The sequence below is a fragment of the Stenella coeruleoalba genome, assembly GCF_951394435.1.
Source record: "Stenella coeruleoalba genome assembly, chromosome: 11".
In the NCBI taxonomy this organism is placed as follows: domain Eukaryota; kingdom Metazoa; phylum Chordata; class Mammalia; order Artiodactyla; family Delphinidae; genus Stenella; species Stenella coeruleoalba.
The window spans coordinates 48,278,579-48,302,151 of NC_137157.1; the positions used below are offsets into that span (position 1 = coordinate 48,278,579).

The following is a 23,573-nucleotide window of genomic DNA, read 5'->3' on the forward strand; positions in this document are numbered from 1 at the left end:
GGGCTTTTTCATCTCTACACCACAGTACAGGCCCTTCCTTACAAATAGAAATATACCTTTCTTCCTTTCTTTTACCTGACAACGTTCTACCCATCTTTGGCTTTTTAACCTTTTAGAGCCTTACTCAAATTTCACATCCTATTCATGATGCCTTATGTTACCATCAAAGTGATAACTCATTCCAGTGAATTCTTAGAGTGCTTATTTTCTGTGCAGAGGTATTATACACACTGGGAACAGCAAAGTTTTGGAGTCAGAAGAGCAGAGCTTTGAAATCAGATTTACTGAAATTTTAATGCACGTGCTGCCATTACCTATCTGTGATCTTAGGCAACTTTCTTCATCTCTCAGTCTGTAAAATGGAGTTAAAAGCAGGGCAGGATGATTAAGTGAAAAGCATATGTGAAGCCCTAGCGCAATGTATAGGCATTTGATAAATGTTAGCTCCCTTTCCCCCTTCACCTCTTAATTTGTCACTTTTAATATTCTACCTTCTACGATTCTACCTTTTGAATTGTTACATGTTCTGTCTCTTGAACTAGATAATAAACTCTTATAGGTTAGAAACTACATCTATTTCTTGACATTCCCAAAAGCATCCATCATGGTGCCTTGAACGTGGGAGATGATTAATAAATTTTTGCTGATAGATTGATTGATGGTTTCTTGGCAAGGTTAAAGCTGAAGGACATACTGCTCTCTGGAGTCAAGCACATAGCAAAGCTTCAAAGAAGAAAATGAGCCTCAGCGTTCGTGGGGGAAGGTCATTGCCTAGCGCCTCTGGGAGACACGCTGCTGATGGATGAGGAGGATGCTGGACCGGCTCTGCTGTGCGGGTTGCAGATCCTGCTGGCCACTACGGAATGGTTACCCAGCCACACAGGGAGATCCTGATCACCCCACCACAACCAAATTCTTTTGGCAAAGCATTTCAACAGGCTGTCACAGTGGTACATGGATTGACTGATTGCACAGCTGTTATTGTGTGCTTACAAGGGAAATTAGGAGTAATTAATGGGCTGGGGATCAATAGCAGTACTATATCGCAGGGAACGATTTAATTTTCTTTCTGCATTAAGAGGGAAGTGCAAAGATCTCACATAGTTAGAAGAGATGGATCAGAGTCATCGATATGAGCTGCTAAATTTCTTGGCTTATATAAAAGTTTAAATTTTTAGTTTCTATTTACTTTTTGAAAAGGTAATGAATGCAAGCACATGGGAAGTCAATACAAAATGGTATAAAATGGTTGCTCCCTAGAAGCAACCATTGGTAGTGTCTTGGGTGTTCTTCTATAAATGATGCCGTGTGTGTGTGTGTGTGTGTGCGCGTGTGTGTGCGTGTGTGTGCGTGCGCGCGTGCGCGTGTCCCTTAGATAGAAGGATTTTCAAGAATCCAAGAACTTCCTGCAGGTCTGCTATGTCTTTTTGGTTCATCCCTATATCTCTGGTGACTAGAACAGGGGCCAGCCTGTACAGTCCAAAATTCATTGTCAATAATTATCTGTTGATGGACTGACTAGATCTATTTTAATCTATGACTGACTAGATCTATTTTAATCAGTGACTGACTAGATCTATTTTAGTTTTTAAGTGATTTGCATTAGCTTGGTACATCTTGTGAATTAACAAAAGACATACAATTTGACATGTCTAAAGAATAGAGCATTTTAATTAATTCTAATGTATTGGTACAATAATTTAAAACCACTGATGCAGAAACTGCCTGTTTGAATATTCTCCACTGACTGGAGGAGCTCCTGGGAAAATATGTACCACCTGAGTTTAAATAAGGATTGGCTAATAAGCAAAAAAGAACATTAAAAAATATGTCAGAACACATGCAAATTAGTGTGCTTATTGCAAGTTGTTACTTTGGGAGACTGTATACTTTAATTGCCTCTGAGTTTATAAACCACGTGTTACTATGGCTGCTGCTACATCTATTTTTGCTATTGATACTACTACCAATTTTACTATTTATTTAGTAAATAGTATGTACCAGCACCATGGAAGTATTTTACGCACACTATCTCATCACATAGCAACATTATCAGGTAGCAATTATTATCACCTGCATTTTATAGATGAGGAAACTGAGGCACAGAATGATTTCACAACTTGCTTACATTCACAAAGCTAATAAAATAGTGGAATGGGGATTGGGGTGCAGCTTGATATCAGAGCACATACCTCTGATCAATACTTCAAAGTCACATCTCATTTTTGACTAGCAATGGAGCATTCTTATTGATCAAACTTCCTATTTGCCAGATTTAGCTCCAAATGATGTTTGATTCTATCAACAAATGAAATCTGTCTTCAAAAAGAATGATGTTTTGTTAGCACTGTGGCTTTTCAAAAGATATGTATCAGTTGCTAAAATCAATTCAAAAAGAGGAACTCCCAAAATGGTTTGCATCATTAAAATAAGTGATCAGCTTCCTAAGTTTTCTACTTTGAAATGGGTAATACCCATTTGTGTGTATATACATGCGTGTTTGTTTTTTAAAAAATCTGTCCTTATATTTATTGTCACATCTCATATATTTATTTAAATAACAGGGAATTTGGGGAGTTTCCTGTCAGATTTTTATAATCAGAAAATACCAAACTGCTTGTACTTCTTCCACTTCATCATTGGGGCTTTATGATCCAGATAGTCCTAGGCAAATCTGCAAATTATGCAAAATGTCTTGCAGCATCCCCTTCTTTCAGCACTTCCCTTTAATTATTTCTCCATCTACTCTCTCTCCTCCTCACTCAAAAATGCCAAGGGTTCAGAGAGCCTCAGCAACCACGTGTAGAGCAAGTTCAAGGTCCCACCCTGTCCTATCCTTTCTGGGTGCTCCTTTCATGTGCTACAAAATTATCCTTCTTTTTAGCTATCTGACCAAAATTCTATTCTGACAGGACAACCAATAGCATGTAATTTTTAGGAGAAAAGACAGCAGAGGAAAATGAATCCACAGCAAGGTGTGAATGACTGATAACTCTAGATAAATATAGAGGTCCTGGCACTAGCACTGATATTCAGAAAGAGAAATTTATTAGGCCAAAAGGAGTATATTCATTTTGGGCTGAATACCATTCTTGTCCTTCCTCAACTGTAACAGATCCTACATGGGGACCTTTCTCGTCCTCCCTCAACTGAAGCTTATCTTACATCAATGGCTGGACATTAATCTAAGATGACACTAGATACCTGCTTCCATTTCTGGAGTATTGTGGGAGCACTTACTTATTTTGGTTGGCAAAGGACGGGGAGGAGGAGGTGGGGGGAGTCTTCCAAGGAGACCCTCAGGTGTGTTCATGAGAAATGCACTGAATTTATTATTCTGGAGAGGATTGTTTGTTGTGGTGGTGGTGATTGTTTTTGTTTGTTTTTAATAGGAAGAAACTGAAAACCTTAAGTGGTCTTTACCTTGTTGCCTTTAACTATGCTTTTGATTTATAGGGTGTCTGTGGTTCCCTGACACACCAACTTTTCTGCCAGTTTCAAAGTGAAATAGTATTGGGGGCATGCCACCTAGTGGCGATAGCTTTTGGTTTATTGCTCATTGGAAGAAAGTAAACCAAGTCCTAGTAAATCAGTCTCCTAGGCTTGAAAGCCACACAGAGGCCATCTGGGTCATCCTTTAGCTTTTACGTAAGCAGGCAAGTACATCACCTTTTCTGTGGACCCGAGACAGAAAAGACAGGCAGTTCAAAGCCACTGGGGCTCAGAAGCCCACTGACTCCCAATTCCCTGGTGAAATTTGAACTTCAGCGGCCTGCATGCCTGGGGACACAACCCTGTATCCCCACAGGCTTTTTGGCAGTCCAAGCAACAAATGTTTGGAAGAGGACAAGGTTCTTTCTGGGTCCTGGCCTCGACTTACTGCCTGTCCTCTCTCTGACCTCTTTTCTTCCCTCTCCCTCCACCCATACCCCCCTTTCTCGGCTGCTGCTGGCCTGCTCCACATTCCCTGCTGCGTTTACTGCTTTTCTTCCATGGTCATGCTTTATGTCCCTAAGAATCACCATATAATTCTTCTAAAAACTTGCCACAATTTCCTTTTTAAATTTCATTTTTACTTTTTCTCCCGAAAAGGAAAAGGATTTATTCTTAATGTGGAACACTTAGAAAATGGAGAAAATCACACACAGACACCACACCACCATCATCTAGAGATAATCACTGTTAACATTTTGGCAAAAATCCTTACTGCCCCTTTTTCCTTATTTGTGTGTGCCTGTAGTTTTTAAAAAACAAAGAACAAAAATGATATAAAATACTTCTCACTTAGTGATAGATCATGAGCATTTTCTCATGTCAAAAAATGTTTTTCTATTACACGATTTTAGTAACTGCATCATAGGATACACCAGAAGGTACTTAATTACTGTTAAATTCCAGGAAAGTGAGAATGGTGGGGAATATTTTAAATTCATAGTCACATTCAGTTCATACTTTATTGCACATCTGTTGTGTGCTATGCTCCTGCACAAGGCAATTTTCATATTCATAATCACATTTAACCTTCACAGGGTCCCTATGACCACCTACGAAGCACTGCGATGACATTTTGCAAAAGAGGAAATTGAAGGTCTGAGAAGTTAAGTAGCTTGCCCTAGATCACACAATCTGTAAGGGGGAGACACAGAGAAAGAAAACTTTGGTCCTTGGATCTACAGCCCCTCAGCCACTTCCTGAGGTCTTAGTAGATCCTAAGCATGAACATAGCTTCTCTGAGATTCTCTCTTTGTTCTCTTAATATGACTAGAGAGAACCTCCCACAAGGAGGCTAGCGTCAAAAGACCTTAGAGCCAAGGTGGGGAATGTGAAATAGGGTATGAGAAAGTGGAAGGAGAGCCACCTAGGAAAGGACTCCTGGGTTTTCACAGCCCCAAGAATAATAATTGCTAAGTGCTCTGTATACATTCTCCAGTTTTATTCTCACAAAACATACTAATAGAATCTTATTTTAAGGTTAGAGCAGTAGTTGGTCCAAGGTCACCCTGCTGGTAGGTGGCAGAGGCAGAATTAGAACCCAGTTTGTCTGACTCCAAAGCCTTCTCAACTACTATACAAACTTCCTCTCCATGTCAACTATTTCTAAGAATTTTATAGTGATATGGTCACAGGTCTTATTACCCCTGGTTTTGAAGGTGTGTTTGAAGGGATATGGGACAGATGAATGAAGAGGAAGAGAGTGAGACAGAAGACTAAAGTGAAACAAAGCCCAGAAAAAATATAAAAAGCCTGAAAAAATGCCAGTTACAATGAAAGTAACCTGTGGGTAAGATGGACTGGTAATCTTCGACACAAAGTTTGGAAGGCAATGCTGACCCGTTGAAAATGCTAAAATTTTGGCTTTTCTTGTTTTGTAAGCAAAGGCGAAACATGTGAATAGTAGTTAGCAATGGTTTTTCCTCCATACAATGCTAGTACATTTTTCAAAAATGATTAGCTCAAAATACTCATATTACTTATCATGAAACCAATGAAATAGTCTTTCATACTGATTATTTCACAAATTTATACTGTAGAATGAAAGATGAACAGAAATACTACTTTTCAGGCATTGTGCCCATTTGGACTGCTCCTGTCTTGGTTTTTTAATCTCTGAAATAAAATGGATAATATTCTCTACTTCACAGGCATTGTGAAAATTAAAGAATAAATACTAAGAGCTTGGGGAGGGATTAAAGGGGTATGTTAGCATATACTATCATTATATCCTCATTCCTATTCTGAAGTCATAATGCTCTGATGGTGACACGGTTAGTCATCACCATGGAAACCAATGATATATGCTATCTTTTGCTCTGGGGCCTCTCTCCATCCTCCAGGCAGTTGCAGACACTGCCGCAAAAATAAGATTAACTCCCTCTTCTTACCGTTTTTAAGTTCTTTCACTGGTTTACAAATGCCTTCTCTACTAAACTTTTCCTTGAATGCATTCCTATACCTCCACCACCAACTTTCTTCTCTTGATTATCCCCTACTCATTTCCATAGGCATGATTCTGGGCAGCATTTTTTTTTCTATTTCTTTGTTCACTTCTACGTTGTTCTTCTTTTCCTCCTTCTAGGTGGGAGCAATCTTTGTTGATTCACCAAGTTGTTCCTTATCCCTCTTAATGTTTGCATGGAGAAGCCAAGCTTAACGTTGAACTTTGTTATTGCAGCCAATTACTGCGATTTCAATGTCTGTGCGGTGTTTTGCTTTTCCCATCCTGCAAATAATCCCCTTTAAAACATTCTCTCACTTTGGTTTCTCATTCCCAGCAGGAGGCTAGCATCTAAGCGGCTGACATCTTGCTGCAGAGTGGCTGTGAGTATGTGAAAAGCACTACAAAACTGCAGGAGCGGCTGGCTAAGCCTCTGACAGGGAGGAAGAACAGGGAGCTTGGCTGCAAAGTGGGTGCTCTGAGGACAAGTTTTCCTGTCTTTAAAATCTCTGTACCTGGCCTGGTTCTAACTCAAGTTCAGGCCCGAGTAAAAGCAGGCCTGTGTATCTCCTGAAGTTCTGGGCAGCGCCCAGTGCGGGGGGCCAGTGGGGGTTGTCGGGCAGGACTTCAGGTGCCATCCTTCCCTTAGCTTGCCAATCTGGGGCTGGAAGTGAAAGCCTTGAGTTGACGTCTATGTCTGGCTTAACTCCCGGTGCCCACATGCACCTTCTCCCTCTGCCTGCCAGATGATCTTCTCAATGCTGGTTCTCATCCCAAATGCCAAGCTGAAGGTAGAATAAGTCATTGCATTACTCTCCCACACCCCAGCATTTGCAGGGGGCAGGTGACCAGAGGCAAGGCTGGCTGAAGCCTCATTTAGTTCCTCTGGTTTTGCAGGCACAAAGGAACTAGAATGAGTTGAATCTAAAGTTAAACTAAACCAGAGGACAGAAAGCCATTCGCTTGGTGTCCTCTATGGTAATCTGCCCTTTTAGAATAAGAGACAAGTGGGCGGCAGTGGCCCTCATGGCTCACAGCAGGCCAGGACCTTCAGCATTTCCTGCATTTCCCTCCCATCTCCCTCATTGCAATGAACCCTGTAACACGCCATGCCAGGCACTGTATTAAGTGCTTTACATACATCTCTTAACTGTATACCTACAATAATTACTATTATTATTTTAATAAACACTATTATTATGTGTTGTTATTTCATTTTTATAGATGATGAAACAGGTTCCCTAACCATTTTGTAACTCAGGGCTTGATACATATTGAGGGCTCAAGAATGTTTGTTATTTAACTGAAAATTTGACCAGTTCTAGGGAGTTAGTCCCATCACGGTGGAAACCCTGGACTGGGATGAAGGCGAGTGTTTTCCTTAAGAGTATGGAGATATTGACTCAACACTAGGCTCCAGGAGTTTTCTGAGGGCTACTTTCTCTTGACCCTCTTACAGTCCTTGGCTGGGTCTGAAAATTAAACTGAAAAAGACAGATTAACATACCAAAAAAAGCATACAAATTTATTGAATATGTTTTATGTGATATGGGAAACTTCATAAGGAAATGAAGATCTGAAGAAACAGTTAGACCTATGTAATTTTATGCTAGGTTTGATGAAGAGTGGTCAATGTCGAAATATGATACGTTAGGGAGTATGAAGCATGTATAGTAAACTGGGGCAAACTTAACAAGGTCTGTTTGTTAGGATTCTTTAAGGGTCCATTGGTCTTCGGAGGTAATGGTATTCCTTTCCCCTGGGGTATAGGGAAGGTACCTCTCACTTGAGGGTTTTATGACTTTTCTGGGGAGAAGGCTGTGGAGGGAGAAGGTGAGGGTGACCTTCCTGTTTCTGCTGTTTTCTCAAACTCCTTCAGCTGAAAATATTCAATATGCCAAGATGCCATATTTTGGGGTAGCAAGTTCCGAACCCCATCAGGGTCAGTCAGCCTTCTCTTTGCTGCTATTTGATTACAGAGTGGCTAGAAAAATCCCTTCCAATTACTTTGTAATGCTCAGATTTGTTAGGTTCTATTTCAGCACACCACAATGTGTTGACAGGTGCAGCTTGTAAAGACATCTGTGTGGCCCAATATACTGGCTTCAATCAGGGAAGATGGTTTCTTCACTGCAGGGCATCCTCCAACCTTTAATATGCTAACATGCATTGAGTATCTCCTAAAGGGGGACATAAATGTTTCATCAATTCTAAGCAGCACTTTCCTCCCACATTTTGTCATCTCTGAAGCTAGGATGCTTCTTATGGACAGAGGCATCTTCCAGTGGCTGTTCATCAAGCAGCAGTTGTGCAATGGTAGACACTGCGTGGGCACATATGAACTTGGTCAGAGCTGTTGTCGTCATACGTCAGTTGAGTTAGGAACATTCTTAGAACAACATATGTGATGTTTAATTGCTCTTTAAAATGTCTTTATAAAGATGACACCATGATTTGGCGCTGGAATGAAAAGTTACTATATATGCCAAGAGGTATGAAAACAGAGCAGTGGGCGTGTATGTATGATGTTATAGCAGCCAAAATTCATCATGCAGGGTTAACAGCCATGCCATATTTTCTTGCAAAACAATAACCAAGTGCTTGATAGAACTTAAGAAAGGACAATACCCAGTGGTTGAGGCTATATTGTGTTATTGAGGTAGGTGCAAAACGATTGCCCACCACAGGCCAGAGAGCAATGCAACAAAACTCAGGAGAACTGCCAAATCCCTAGAAGAGCATCGTGTCCTAGTTTAATTGGCATTGTTTTTTCTTTCTTAGTGGTATGTAATCGATAGTTTATAGGTTTGATGAAATATGTTAGTGTAAAGCATTTCCAATCTTATTTGACCACAGGCTCTTGTTTCCTCAGGAACGTCTCTTGGAACTAGTGTCCTGTGGAATATAATTATGATGATACCTACCACTTATGATCGTCCAGTCACTTTAAATACTTCACCTATATTACTGAAATGAATCCTCACTACCATCTCATGAAGTAGGCACTATGATTATCTCCACACTGCAAATGAGGAAACCAGGGCATGTGGAGATTGACAAACTTGCCTAAAATCACACAGCTGGTGTAGTAGAGCCAGGATTCAAACACAGGCAGGTGGCCCCAAAGTGTGCGTACTTTACCACCACAGCAACGTAGTTGGGGAAACTCTGTTCTAGCCACAGACTGGAGGAGGAGAGTGCAGCCAATCTGACCCATGGTTAAAAAGTGAGTAAGTACCACAACTCCCACTGACTCTTAAAATATTCAGCAGGAACCTACAAGGGGAAAAAAAAAAAAAAGATTTTCCTGCTCTTTGCTGATACTGTGAATACATTATTTCCTTTTGTATATACCTAGACAATCTGCATTCCCTCCAGGTTATGAAGATTAAGAAGAAAGTCACTTTCAGTGGAAGACTGAAGCACTACAAATGTAATCTGAATAAAATACCAGGAACAAACCAAATAAATATCAGCCCCAATTCAGGTCATACCTGAATGCTCTGAAAGAGTCCATTACCTTACAGGTTTGCTGCTCTAGTGAAGGGTAAGCTAGTGCTTTTTTTCACGGGGTGGGCGGCGGTGGTGGTGATTTACAGAAATAAGACCACTTTGTGCCACTCTTCCCATCTCTTTTGACTAGCTACTATTTGTGAGATAAATTTCAGTGAACCAGATGGACTTACTGATAGGTGTAACAATCTCCTATTAGCTCAGCCCCTAGGGAAGAGGCAGGTGACAGAATGATTTTGGCAGTGAAATGAAACTGAGAACAAAAGGTGGTGTCATTGCTTGGAGCAGCAATGCTCTTCAGGCCCCATCAGCTCAAGTTTCCCAGGCAGGTGACTGTGAGGATGATTCTGCATATTCCATCTCCCTAAGAGGTTTTGAACTCTGCAATGGGCTTTCTCCACATGTGGGTTGCTTCCTGAGATTAGTTTGGCCTTCCTGAGATCTGTCTGGCCTTATAAAAGCTGCAAGTGAATACAACAACTAGTACCTATGGTAATTTAAGGAAATTATACTCTTCAGGAGACAAAATGCTGTCCAATTGCTCTTTATCTGTGCCAGCTGGGTAAGAAAGGAAGATGATTCATAGCCCAGTCCAGTGGGACCAGTGGAAGACTTGATTACACCTTGGTTCCAGGCTGTCTTGTGGAGCAAATGCCTTGGCGTTTGTGGGGTCCAGAAGGACTGTAATGATTAAACCTAGTCCAAGATTTAGCTTGGCATTGGCTTTTATGAGAGAGAACACACAGGTGTCAGACCAGTTGTGGACAGGATCTTTTCTGTACATCACCCAAGAAGGATGAAAGATATGGATTCCACTTTAATATGTGAATTGTAGCTGCAAAAGAAATCAGATGGAGATGGCTATCTTTATGGCAGCTGGCTAAATGGCAGCTGGCTAAAATAAAAACAAAGGAGACATTACAATTTCCGGGGTTAAGAGAAAGCTAACAAATGGAAAGTTCATTACAATAACTCATCCTTGTGTACAATAGCTGCTCCATACATATATTATGGTACAAACCAATTGGTAATAAAATTTTGACAGGGTTCATTACACTAAGTTTATAAGTCAAGCGTTTGGGCTTAAGCATTAGGGACACTCTTTGTTCCAGAAAGCTGCAAACTAGAAGGACTTGATAAGAAAGTACTAGAAAGAGTCCAGCTGTTAGATATTATTCATGTTTCCTTTGAACATACTATACAAGGCATGTATAGTTACAGAGAGAGTATCTGAGGAGATTAAAAACCATGGTTATATTAATGCGCGCCTGTCTCAGGGGAACTGTATTCACTTTTCTGTCACAATGTATGCTTCCTGCAGCTTCTCTGCTTCATCTGGCAGGTTGCCTTTGGAATCTGTAATGCCTCAAGTCACTTTCAGCAGTGTTGGAGGATAGAAACCATTAAGGCAGAATAGATGCTAGAGGCAAGATAGCGAATAATCCACTTGAACGCCAGTCAGGAATGCCTGTGGCAGCTCAAACCTCCTCACACGCAAATATTTTTCTGGAGGTAGGATGACATATAACTAACTACTGTTTCAAAGTGCTGTTAATTGTTTGTCATAAAATGAAATGTGACGTTTCCCACCTGTATGGAAATCATCTGAGCTTAGCAAAAACATATTCAAATACTAATGAGGTGGTATGAAATATTAATTATATTACAAGGCTTCTTAATTCTCATTTCATTTTTTAACTTACTACTGTAAGCAAAGATAACCATTTCAAGAACTTTTTAACCAGGTCTGCAAAACCTGTGTGGCAACCAGGGCAGATCCTCTGAAGGGCCAGCCTCTTACTGGGCAGAGTTTTCTGAGGTAACAGGCCACTGCTTTTCCCTCCTCTAACAAAAAGCCAAGAGGTACAGATTCCTATTCAGGCCACAGAAAATGACTGATTTGTTCAATTCTTCAACTCACCACCTTAGTTGTGTGCTGGAGATAAGCTACAGTCTTTCCTTCATACACAGGAGGTGATGAGTGTTGCGGGAAGGGGAAATCCCAGCTTTTGGGGATGGTGCTTTCAGTGTTAAGAGGGCAGGCTCTTCAGCCAGCCATGGAGGGACCACTTGGCCCTATTGCACTCTCTTCTGAAGAGTGAAGACCTAGAGTTCAGGTAGGTGTGGGCGAGTTGTTATTTGCGGGGAATACTTAACTGATTTTCAGACACAAGTTAATACAGCCCTTCATCATTTGTATATATACAAACTGTTCCTTGTGGCAAGATAAAGAAAAGAGTACGTGACTTTCAGAGCATGCCATGGAACATGAGCCTCCTAGGGCAGGGCAATTGCCAATTTACACAGTTGTTATTTCATAACAACTGATGGTTTTGGTTGGGTGAGCTCTCAAAGCAATCCTAGTGACCTCACTTATAAAATGGGAGTGGGGAGGTGGAAGGTGGGATGAGATGCTTTTTCAGGTCATCTCTGTGATTCATTTAGAATCAGAAAAATAAAGAGAAGACAAATTGCATCATTGTTTTTTAAGTGATCCCTATTTATTACTTTCCCTTCACAACCCAGAAATGCAGTTATTATATTTTGTATAACAAGTGAGGATGAATCCTAGGATTTCTTTTCCTTGGGTATTCAATATATTTTCTACAATATAGTCTTCGTAGATTATATTTTGCATTCCTTCATATATCTCCATATGTAAAGATTACTCTGGGTCAGCAATTAATCATGGGCGAGTTACTTAATCTCTCTGTGCCTCAGTTAACTTGGTTGTAAAATGGGGTTAATAATATTTCTACTTCATAAAATTATTGTGAGGATTAAACAAATTAATAAATGTAAAACTCCTTAGATGAGTACTTGGTATATAATGTGTATTATTATTATTACTATTATTTTATATTGTCATCAAGGCTTTCTGAATCTTTACCATTTACTTATGTCTTCCCTATGTGTATAGTAGGGAAGAGGTGGAGCAGGAACGCTGAAGTTTAGGAAACATTACAACCTTCCAGGATCTTATCTAATACACACAAAATATGACATATTTAAAACTACATGAAGTAATATGCTACAATATGTAATCCGAATCAAATGCTGGTTTTAGGTGCTGCAGTAACACAAAGAATGAGATTAAGTGGGTTTATGCTCTTCAGGGAGAGGGTTGAGTCTGAGCTGGGCTGAAGAACAGGTAGAACTGAGTTGGATGAAGAAAAGTGAGGAGGGCATTCCAGATGAGGACAACATGCAAGAAAGCAGAGGCCAGAAAGAGTGTGAGATGGTCTTGGGGCAGTGGGCGAAAGAGCTGGCAAAGCAGAAGAGTGGAAGGAAATAAGATTGCACAGAACGGAGCTTCATTATGGAAGTTCTAGACAATTCTCTCTACTTAGAGGACTCTCCACCTTATGGAAGTGGAAAGAGAGGAGAACAGCAAGCTTCTGAGTGAAGGACAGAGCAACAGACAGAGACTCTTAGAACATTTCCAGGGCTCGGGGGTTGGAGGCTGAGCCCGTGGAGACTACTGAGGAGGTGGCTGCTCTGGCTGTGGCAGTGAGAGGACATGGGGGCCAATGGGGGCCAGTCCAGGGCACAGCAGAGGGAGGGAGAGGAAAGAAAAAGCGTAAGTGGCATTTCGAGGAAAAGTCAGGCAAGTTAGCAAGGCCTGTCTGTCACTGACTGGATAAAGGAAATTAAGTAGCAGGTAAGTCAAAAATTATTTCCAATGTTCAAATCGGTGGGTCTGAGAATTAGAGACCCCATAGAAAACTGGAGGAGAACTGATTAAAGGGGGAGAGAAGCAAATGAGGAGTCTGGTGTTGTATAAATATAGCTGGCAGTGACAGTATGACCTCCAATAATGATAGTTGATGCTTATTATTTACTATGTGCCAGGCACTATGTGTTTTACACATGTAAACTCATTTAATCCTCATGGAAACTGTTTGAGATAGGTACTATTATTATTCCCATTTTATGAAGGACAAGAGGTTAAGCAGTTAATGCAGTTTATAGAGTTGACTGGGATTTAAACCCAAGCTGTCTGATTCCAGTGCTTGTGCTAGACCACCACTGTGCTTAGTACTCTCAGGAAGTCCAAACTCTGACAGGAAGTAAAGACTGAAAACAACAGTTGGGAGTCATCAGCACAGAGGTGTTAACTGCAGTTATGGAAATGGATTAGCTTTCTGAAGAAGGCAGGCAGATAGGAGAGCAGATGGCCAAGAATGCATCCTGGGGGAGGTCCACCCTGAGAAGTCGAGCACAGGGAATGTGCAGAGCCCCAGTGAGGGCAAACAGACTGTGTGGGGCCAAGGGTGGGAGCCAGGAGACCATACCAGTTCAGGCAAACATTATCAGTGGCTTAGAGTTAGTATAGTATCAGTGGAGATAGTGCAAAATGATCCGATTATTGATAAACCTTGAATACATATCAGACAAGACTTGCGGATGAATTGGATGCCAAATGTAAGAGAAACAGAAAAGTTAAGGATGAAGCCAAGGTTTTCAGTCTAAACAACTAAAAGGATGGAGGGGGAAACTCTTAGATGCAAGGGTGAGAAATTAGGGGTCATTTGGATTGAGTAATATTAAGATGCCTTAAAGACATACAATTGGAGATATCACATGTATTTCTTTGCTAAATAAATTTAGGGGCGCGAAATTGCATGTTCAAGTTCATTCTCATCAATACTATGCATCTATCTCAAGGGCCAGACTAGTGACCAGATTTTAAGGACCATTTCCAACCCTGAGACTTGACAATCCAATAGCCCTCTCTTCACAACTAAAGTAAAAGCTATTGATTCTCTCCTTTTAAAATTCCTACAGGAACTTTTCTTCCCCATATGTATTCCCTTCCTTTGCCACATTGCCTATACCACTTACAGTGGCTCTGTTTTCCTGACAGAACCATTCTGATATAGTATATACAGTCCTAAGAGATGTAGCAAGCACTCAATAAATATTAGACAATAATAACACTAATCAGAAAACGTATGTTCATAATAAACTTGAGACTAACAGATTAATGATGTTGGAAATGGGTGGGACTTCCCTGGTGGCGCAGTGGTTAAGAATCCACCTGCCAATGCAGGGGACACGGGTTTGAGCTCTGGTCCAGGAAGATTCCACATGCCGCAGAACAACTAAGGCTGTGTGCCACGACTACTGAGCCTGCACTCTAGAGCCTGCGAGCCACAACTGCTGAGCCTGTGTGCCAGAACTACTGAAGCCCGCGCACCTAGAGCCTGTGCTCCACAACAAGAGAAGCCACTGCAATGAGAAGCCCACGCACCACAATAAAGAGTAGCCCCCACTTGCTGCAACTAGAGAAGCCCGCGTGCAGCAACAAAGACCCAACACAGCCAAAAATAATAAATAAATAAATTAATTAATTAAAAGAAAAAGAAAGAAATGGGTGAAGGGGGGCAAAGGTACAAACTTCCAGTTATAAAATAAGTAAGTCATGGGGATGTAATGTACAGTATGGCAACTATAATTGACAATACTATATTGCAATTTGAAAGCTGATAAGAGTAGATCTTAAAAGTCCTCATCAAAAGAAAATAATTTTTGTAAGTATGTATGAGAATAGATGTTAACTTATTGTGGTGATCGTCTTGCAGTATATACAAATATCAAATCATTATGTTGTGCACTTGAAGCTAATATAATGTTATATGTCAATTATACCTCAATAAGAAAAGAAAAAACAAAGATTGTTAAACCATGTGAGTTCCACTGTTTAGGAACAGCAAATACGAGGAGTCGTATAAAAGGAGACCATTCTTAATACCTAATAACAAGAACTGCTCACGCTTCTATAACACTTTTCAATTCACAAAGTGTTTGCACATACCTTACTGCATTTGGCTAAGGTGAAACACATTTTGGAAACAGACACTTACTTTCTTAATAATAAAAGCCCATGATCAAGAGAACAGCACAACTATAATAACAAAGTGGCTTACATTGTAAAAAGAACATTTGTTTGAAACATGGATTTGTTCCACAGAGTTTTCTCTCATCAGAAGAGAATGAAGCTGCCCTCTGGCTCATGTGTTCTCTTGTGCTATGGTGTGAGCCTTGGATCACAAGGAAGTAGTAAAAAACCCTAATGACCATCCATATTTCAATAATTGCAGAGTTTAGCTTTCCAATTAATTTACTGAGCACACACTTGATGACATGTATGGTAGTAGCCAATTTATAAATGACTTTAATTGGAATTAATTTTAGGGAGCCAGTATTTTTTCTCTTTTTGGCTCACCAATATTGACAATTTTCCTTAATACTGTGTTTTAGACACCTATAGGTAGAAAGACAAGTTCTGGGCCCAGATGCTCAGGTCCAGTTTCTGTTTTCCTTGCTCCCTTCTAGAGTAGGGGTTCCTGTGCTCGTCTCAGCTCCGATTCCCATCCTTCTTTTGCCTTTTGTCCAATTCCCATCAGCAGGATGTCCTGCTGGCCCTTGGATCCAGCTCTCCTAATTGTTTGCTTGGCAACAACTCTACCAGAATCTCTGGAAATACAAGGCTATGGATGGTCTTCTGCAGAGGCCCATTATAACACCATGCCACACGGTAACGTTGAGGAGACCAGCAGAGGGAATGAAAGGGCACAGCGAAATTCAGGCCTAGTGCCTGAAATGAAGGGCACTAGTGCTGACAGGTACCCATCTTCACTCCTGAAGGTTTGGGGCCTAAGACTCTAATGGTTGCACTGAGACTAGCTCCCAATGGGAACAGAGGTTTTTTGGTCTATGGCTTCAAATATATGCTACTAGTTGGGAACACTGACTGCGCAGTAGGAAGATGCTTACAATGATGCGCTGTCCAAATCCTGCTGCTACTGGCTGTGCTCTCTGCTATCATCCCCCTTAGGGATCACCTTCACTGCAGACAGCCACCTTGCCCAAGGCCATGCCCTTCCTAGGGAAGCCTATTATGGCCCAACGCAGAACAACTCTGACAGGCCATGTTAGTTCTGGACTCCCCAGGGGGTTGCCTGAGGCTGTGGTCAGGCCCGCCTTGCATCTTGACTTCTGCTCACTCCTGCTCCCTTGCTCTCCCTCCACAGCTATGGACCCCCAGGGCCTTCACTAACAAACATTCAGCACATGCAACTACATCCCGGGGTCTGCTTCCCAGAGAACCCAGTCTGCCACAGACTGCTCTCTATATGGCCAGTATGTGTTGCTATCTCTATTTTGCCATTGTTGCCTCTGCCTTTCTCTTTGACCGTACCAGTTTGTACCTGTTTTCCTCATTTATTGTCAGTTTTTAGAGTTTTAAGAGGGACTGGAGGTAAATGAGAGCGTCTAACCCACCACTGTGCAAGTCAGAGTTAAACTGCAGAGAACATAATTTACTCTAGCAATTCAAAACAGAAAGGGTATTTTCAGAGTATTCAGTGTTGACACAGATTTATTGCAATAATGGCCCCAATTTTTCATTCCTCCTTTACCATGTGAGTTTGTAACTCCTCACATCAAGGGATTGAGTCTATTTCCTTACCCCTTGACTCTTGCTTTGGCCTATGGAATGTGGCAGAAATGGTGTGCTGTTTGTAAACCTAATCCTCAAGAGGCCTTGCACACCTTGCTCTTCCTCTTGGATCTCTATCCAGGCTAGCTTGCTGGAAGATGAGGGCCCACATGGAACACTGATGAGTTGTCCTAGCTGAGGCCATCTGAGACCAGTCAGCCTCTAGTTAGCCCATCAGCTCTCACACCACAAACACGTGAGCAAGCTCAGTAAGATCAGCCAAACTCAACCTGGACCAGTAGAACTGGCCAGCTAACCAAGAGATTCATGCAATAATAATGGTTACTGTTTTAAGCTGCTGCATTTAGGAATGTTTGTTATACAGCATTATTGTGGCAATAGATGATTGATATGAGTAGCTTACAGAATCACTGGGAAGTCTGAAGAAGGAGACTCTGGGGCCATGTTACATGACAGAGTCACTAAAGTCATGAAGTTGTCAAACCAGGAAACTCCCTGCTAAGTTGACAAGCCACTGTTACAAGCTCTAGTTCCAGAACCCTGCCACTTCTCCTGTAATTAGGAAGCTGCTAACTCAGAACCAGGCTGCTGCTGTTATTGCCATGATTTACACCATCATGGTAGATGCCTGTGCTTTGCCTTTCTTCCATCTAATTCATTTTATGTAAGTGCTTCTTGTCATCAGAATGTAGGTTACACCTGAACTTCAGCTGCAAAGGCATCTAGGGTCAAAGGGATTTTTAGCTTTCTAGCTTCTGCAGGACATGAGAAGGAAGTTGGAATGGATTTGGAATGAGTCAGCCTCAGTATCTACCACAGCTATGATTAACTAAAACAAGCATTAGTCCTAAAACTTATTTCATAGGCATATGCTCAATGATACTGAAAACAACTTCTTTAAATTCATACATTCAGTGTATTTCACAACTGGGCATATCACTCTCTACACTGTCAAACATCATTAATTCAATTAACAGAAGTTGAGAGTAAAGGATTAACAACGTAGTACTAAGATTTTATGAACTCATGGCTTCAGCAAAATTCAAATAAAAATTTCTTAAGGGAACCAACAATTATAAGTCAACTAAGGAGAGGAAAACTGATTTATGTTCTGAAAAATTCTTGGTCCCTTATGATATTTGATATAGCAATGCTAATGGAAAAAACAGTGATTTCAGAAGGAATAATAAGAGCTATTTGGTCTTGATCTGCAGTTATTAAAGTGTATATACACAACTATGTGATAAAAGAACATTTCAAAATTTATTTTGGCATAGAGTAGATATTTACAAGGGTCTTAGGAAGGCAGGTGGGTAGTGTCCTCTGATCTGACCTTAAGACATGACATCTGGTTTTAAGTGGTGAGAGAATTAAAGCTTCCAAATCTGCCGAGTTAGCAACTCTAGAAAAATCTGTAGGGGTGGTGATTTAAGACAATGAATATTCAGTGAAGAAAAGGGAAGGTAATTCTTAGATAACAGAATCTTCAACAGTGAAGGCCTTAAAATGAAAGGAATTTTGTGCCCCCAATATTGTTCTGTGTCTTGTTGCATGGAGACACAACATTATTATGGTATGTAAGGCTTGCAGTGGTTTATGCCTTACTGAGAATTACTTTACTCACTATAGCCTTGTATGGCAAGGAGTCCCACAGCCTCACACACACACAAAAGTCTGTGCTGTCAGGAGAAGCTGGAGTCCCTCCAAAAGGTGCCGCACTGATTCAAAAGCCAGACACTTCTTTGTCAACAAAGGCATGGGGGCTAAAAGTCTGGAGGGCAAACTGCACTTGGCTCATTGGCAAGTCTTAATCACAGACCCTGTTTATTTGTTTCTTACATTAATGTGAAATGCCAGAAATTTTGCTTCCAAGACAGAATCCATTGACTTAATTTTTTCACTTTTTTTTTCAGTTGTACAATCAGAAATTCATTCATATGAGGAAAAGGCAGTTATTACCTATGGAAAAACGCCAAAGAAAGCAGTGGTCAGACTGATTGCTTTTTGGCAAAGGCTGAACTCAAGCTTTACCAAGGGAAGACCATATAAGTGTGACCTGAGGGGAAGTTACAAGTGCCAGAGCATTGCTGAGCCTGGAAACTGGAATTTCAGTTACCTTGTAAAGTATTTCAGAGTAAATTATACACATGCAAACGCAAGGATGACGTATCACCATGTTGCTAAAACGGTGATTTCTAAACCAGCTTTACTCTTATTTCTGAAGCAGTAAGGGAAAAAAAGAGAGACAACAGACAGCAAGTAATTTACCTTTTGGGGAAAGAATCTTGAGCAAGTGTTCGTTAAAATCTTCCTGATCTCTGGCCTGGATTCAGCTACCTGGGGGCATAACAAAAGAGAAAGTGAAAGGTCACCTAGGTCAGGTGTTTCCCAGGATGGAATTTAAAAGCAGCTGCCTTATCCTGTCTGCTCTTTAGTCCCCAGGCTTAGATCAAACTTGCTGGCTCTAGATTTAAAAGCATCTTCAGAATACCAGGGTGCTCACATTTAGCCCCTTCTTTGCTTCCTTCTCTCTATCATTTCCTGTGTTCTTTGTGTACACGTCTGTTCCCTCATCTGATTGCAATCACATTTGAAGGCAGAGGCTGTGTGTTACTCACTGTATCTTCTTTCTTCAACTTTGTTATCTGTATAAGTATTTTGCTTATAGATAACATATTTTTGTTTGTTAAATGAAAATATAGTTAGAGGCAAATACAAATTCTCCAATCTTTCAATTCTTACTGAGAAAATGATGGGAGATTGTTAGATTTGTGAAGTGATCGACTTTCTGTTTTTAATAGAGTGAGTAGTATATTTACACTTCAAGTACAAATAAAAGTTGCTTTAAACGATTTTGATATGTTTTTGTCTCTAAAATAAGCAACAGCCCTATTGGGATATATATAAATCAAAGTGACTCTAGAACGGGTCAATGGAAAGCGTCATTTTAAATAGGAGGACAGCCTTAATAACTATCAATACCACAAAATTTCCATGTATTAGAAACTATGAATAAAATGCTCATCTTCATAGCTGCTGCTAATGTAGTTAGACTCATGAGGGTAAAAATGTCTGTGAATGATGCCATCATAACATCATTTTTCTTTTTTTTGTCTGTCTTTTATCCCAGCTGACGGTATACTACACAAGCTCTTCTACAACTTGCCTTTTTTTTTTGGCAGGGGGAGAGGGGGGAATCATTCCATGTTAGCTCAAGGAAATGCTTCTTTCTTTTTAAGGGTTGCATGGGGGCATTCAAGTTAATAAGCTATTGTCTCAATTCTAGTCTCACCCTTTGGAATCTGCAGACCTCTTGGATCCTGCTAGCTCCCTGTTAGGTGTGCTAAGACAGACTCTAGAGACAGGAATGCTCTCTTTTACTAGCTTTTCCTCTCTGCAGCCCCTTAGCGATGACCTTTACCTCCATGGTGCCAGTTGGTTGCAGTCTCCTCATTCCCTTCCCTTCTGCCTCCCTTTTCTTTTTTGGGGTGCAGCCTCATTTTGTCCCCTCAGAGGCACCAGCACCACTAGGCAGTGATTCCTTCTCAGAGGTCTGACCAACTCCCATGAGGTGTCTCCAGCCAGCCTGGAGCTGTGCTCAAGTAACCTCAACATTTTCCCTCTGTACTTCCAGACCCAGGGTATGAGCCGCTTCTTGGAATTACTATGCTCTCTTTCTCCATTTAGCTTTTTAAAGTTCTCCAACAGCTAACCAATCGCTCATATTAAGTTTTCTCTGATGAAATGCTTCTGGTAGTTTCTGTTTTCCCTACCGCACCCTGAAGGATATAGTGTGTACTTGACATCTGCTGGGTCAGAAAGCCCGAAGGAACAGAGCAGCCTGCACTGCCGTCTGGACCTGCTGCACCGCCTGTTCCTGCTCTGGTCCCTGGAGGAACCATCATGTATTTAACTAGTACGCTGCAGATGGACATTTAAGTTGCTTCCAACTTCTGTTACTATAAACAATGCAGTCAACAACATTAAATGAATTGGTTTTTCACATTTGGGCACGTATATCTGTAAGATAACTTACAAAAGTGGAATTGCTGGGTGAAAAGCACTGCCAAATTGCCTTTTATAGAGGTTGTATCAGTTTGTCTCTCACAGGCAATAAACAGAAATCTATTTGCATAAGAAACAGAGAAATCAAGAAAGGGAAGAGGGAGCCAGTTGTGACACCCTCATCTCAAGGAATTCGATCCATCATTTGAGGAATTACTTTCTGGCCTAGACCCAATGGACTTCACCTTGAGTCCTTTGGAGAGAAGGAAGGCTAAAATACAAGTGGAAAAGCTCTGTAAGACACTTTGGTACTCATTCAATAGAGGGTAACACAAAAAATGTACGGAGGTGATTTGCCACAGATTCCCACCAGGGTTGAATAGCCCAAGGAGGTTCCATGCTGCGCCTGTGGTAACTCAGGCCACAGGAAATGTTGGCGGCCAGCAAGAAGAGTGACCCCTAGAGATGTGTGGCTATTGGAAGAAGTGGCAGTGCTGCTGGGCAAACTATATGTGGTAGCTGTAAGCACATGTGAGACACTTCCTAGGCACTCTCCAGAACACTTGGGGGGAACTTTGTGGGGTACCGGGTCTGCTGCCTACAGTAGTGGAGAGTGTTAGGAGCTGGTAAAACACAGGCCACAAAACTCTCCTTTAGCAACACTGTCGCTCTTTTCATTTCTACATCTTTGGCTCATAAACTGAAATAGGCTTTTCTTAAAAATAACAAAGTAAACTATTCGTCTTCCTTGAGTCCTTATAACACATCTCAGCAAACTCAGGTTGTGACTAAGTCATTTTTTACCATCTGCTGTTTGGTTTTCTTGACATTTGTTCCCTGCTCAGCAGAGCTCGACTATAGTTATCATTGCCCTTGTTTGGCAGACAGGCTACATTCTGTATACTTACTTCTACTGATTTCACCTTAGCATTATGTGGTAACAAAGCTTTGTGTACAACCAGATCTGTGTCTTTCCTATCCTGTAAGATCTGGGCTGCTTTCCTGCAGAGGACTTTTGTTTTATGTTCCACTGTGTGTTTGTGCCATTCTTAATTTACACGACAGAGATGCTGTCATCACCAATTAACATTTATCAAGGGCCCTCTGGATGCATGGCTGCATAGGGACTAATTTAATATTCTCTTTGTTTCATATATCAGATGGCTCCTTCAAATGAAATTTTAAGTATCTCAGTGATGATGAAGAAGAACAGAGACATCAATTAGGATTCAGAAGACAAGCCTCTGCAGAAAGGATTAATAATATTTGAAAGTTTAAAAGAGGGTATCCTTTTCTTCAGTCAACAAATGACAGAAGTAAAATGAAACTGCATTCATTGTTCTGGAAAAAGCCTGGCAGCATTCCATTCAGACATCTGCCCTTTGATTGTCCCATTTTCCTCTTTACTTATTTCAGTTCTTCTAAACTTCAAGGCTAAGTCTGAATATTTCTTCCTGAGGCTTTTTCTAACCATCTCTGATCTTGGGGATGACTCCTTCCTCCAATTCGTTTATCATTCATACCTCTCATTTGGAAATTTAGCACATGATACATTGTACAATAGTATTGAATAAATATATGTTCATTCTCCCCAAGCATATTAGAGAACTATCTGGACAATTTATGACTTTTCCATCGCCAGGGTCAGCACAGTGTTCTGTCAATGGTAGAATCTCAAGATATACTGATGATGGCAAAAATCTGTAAAATTCAAGTGGAATTTTATTTTTAAAAAGGGTGAGAGGAGAGACAAGGCTGAAACCTTGGAAGCTGAGACTCACAAGCATCATTAACGAACGTTTCCTAATCTAGGAGCTACATGTACATCTTTTGGGGCGGAGGCGGGGTGGGGTGGGGGTTGTGGGAGGCAAGAACATCACTGGGAAGTCAGCAGTTTGTCTATCAAGATTCAGTAAAAAAGTTTTTTGGCCTGTCAGCCATATTTATTTTCTGGCCTCTTCCTTTTGACGTGACAGTAAATAGTGTAGCACGGTTGTCGGTGGCAGGAATTGATATTCTAAAGAACAGACCTGAATATTTTCATTTCATACAAAGAAACACTCCGTTCTGTCATACATGTTGGAACTAAAAACACACCTTCCTGTTTTATGACGTGAAGAACCTGGGTCCAGCGAGGCCGGCGACTCATGAATCCCAGCGGCACGCAGACCCATTGGTGCGCAGGACGCGACAAAGCAGACGCCGTCGAGCTCTCCTCAGGACGAAGCTCCCGCGGGGCCCCGCCCACTCCGGGCCCGAGAGCCTCATTGGCCGGCCTTCCGCCCGCCATCTCTATCAATCCCCGGGATTTGGCTGGGGAGGCGGGCGTTCTCCTTTCCAGCACTGATTGGTCGACTCTTAATGACGGTGCGGGGCTCTCCGAGTCTCTACTGGTTTTCAGTCTTCAGAATGGGCGGGGAAAGGCAGAGCGACACGGCTCAAGGCGACAAGCGCGGAGTGCGCCGGCGCGTAGTCGGGGACGCTGGGCCGAGGCTTTTGCTAGGGAACCTCCTGTTGTCGCCCCGCCCCCTCCGGGCTTTTTGTCTCATTAACTGTCGGAGTGACTGGGGCTCCAGCGCCGGGCGACATGCCGGTGCGCTTCAAGGTGAGGCCGGGGTCCCCGGGGGCCGAAGCTTGATGGGGGGAGCTGGACAG

At 41.5% G+C, this 23,573-nt stretch overlaps 1 protein-coding gene and 1 long non-coding RNA gene across 4 annotated transcripts in view; one reads left to right on the forward strand and one right to left on the reverse strand.

Moving 5' to 3' along the window:
- LOC307194951 overlaps positions 1-23,117 on the reverse strand; it is a 150,027-nt gene extending 126,910 nt beyond the window's left edge. For both annotated transcript variants that reach the window (XR_013830676.1, XR_013830677.1), the window contains exons 1-2: positions 23,016-23,117; positions 19,182-19,250 (exon numbers count right to left, since the gene is read on the reverse strand). This is a non-coding gene — a long non-coding RNA (uncharacterized lncRNA). The remainder of the gene's footprint in view (positions 1-19,181; positions 19,251-23,015) is intronic.
- A 268-nt stretch (positions 23,118-23,385) lies between these two features.
- Positions 23,386-23,573, forward strand: part of MDM1 (Mdm1 nuclear protein) — a 29,170-nt gene continuing 28,982 nt past the window's right edge. For both annotated transcript variants that reach the window (XM_079936031.1, XM_079936032.1), the window contains exon 1: positions 23,386-23,523. In XM_079936031.1, the coding sequence (XP_079792157.1) occupies positions 23,506-23,523 (18 nt within the window). In that variant the 5' untranslated portion in view covers positions 23,386-23,505. The remainder of the gene's footprint in view (positions 23,524-23,573) is intronic.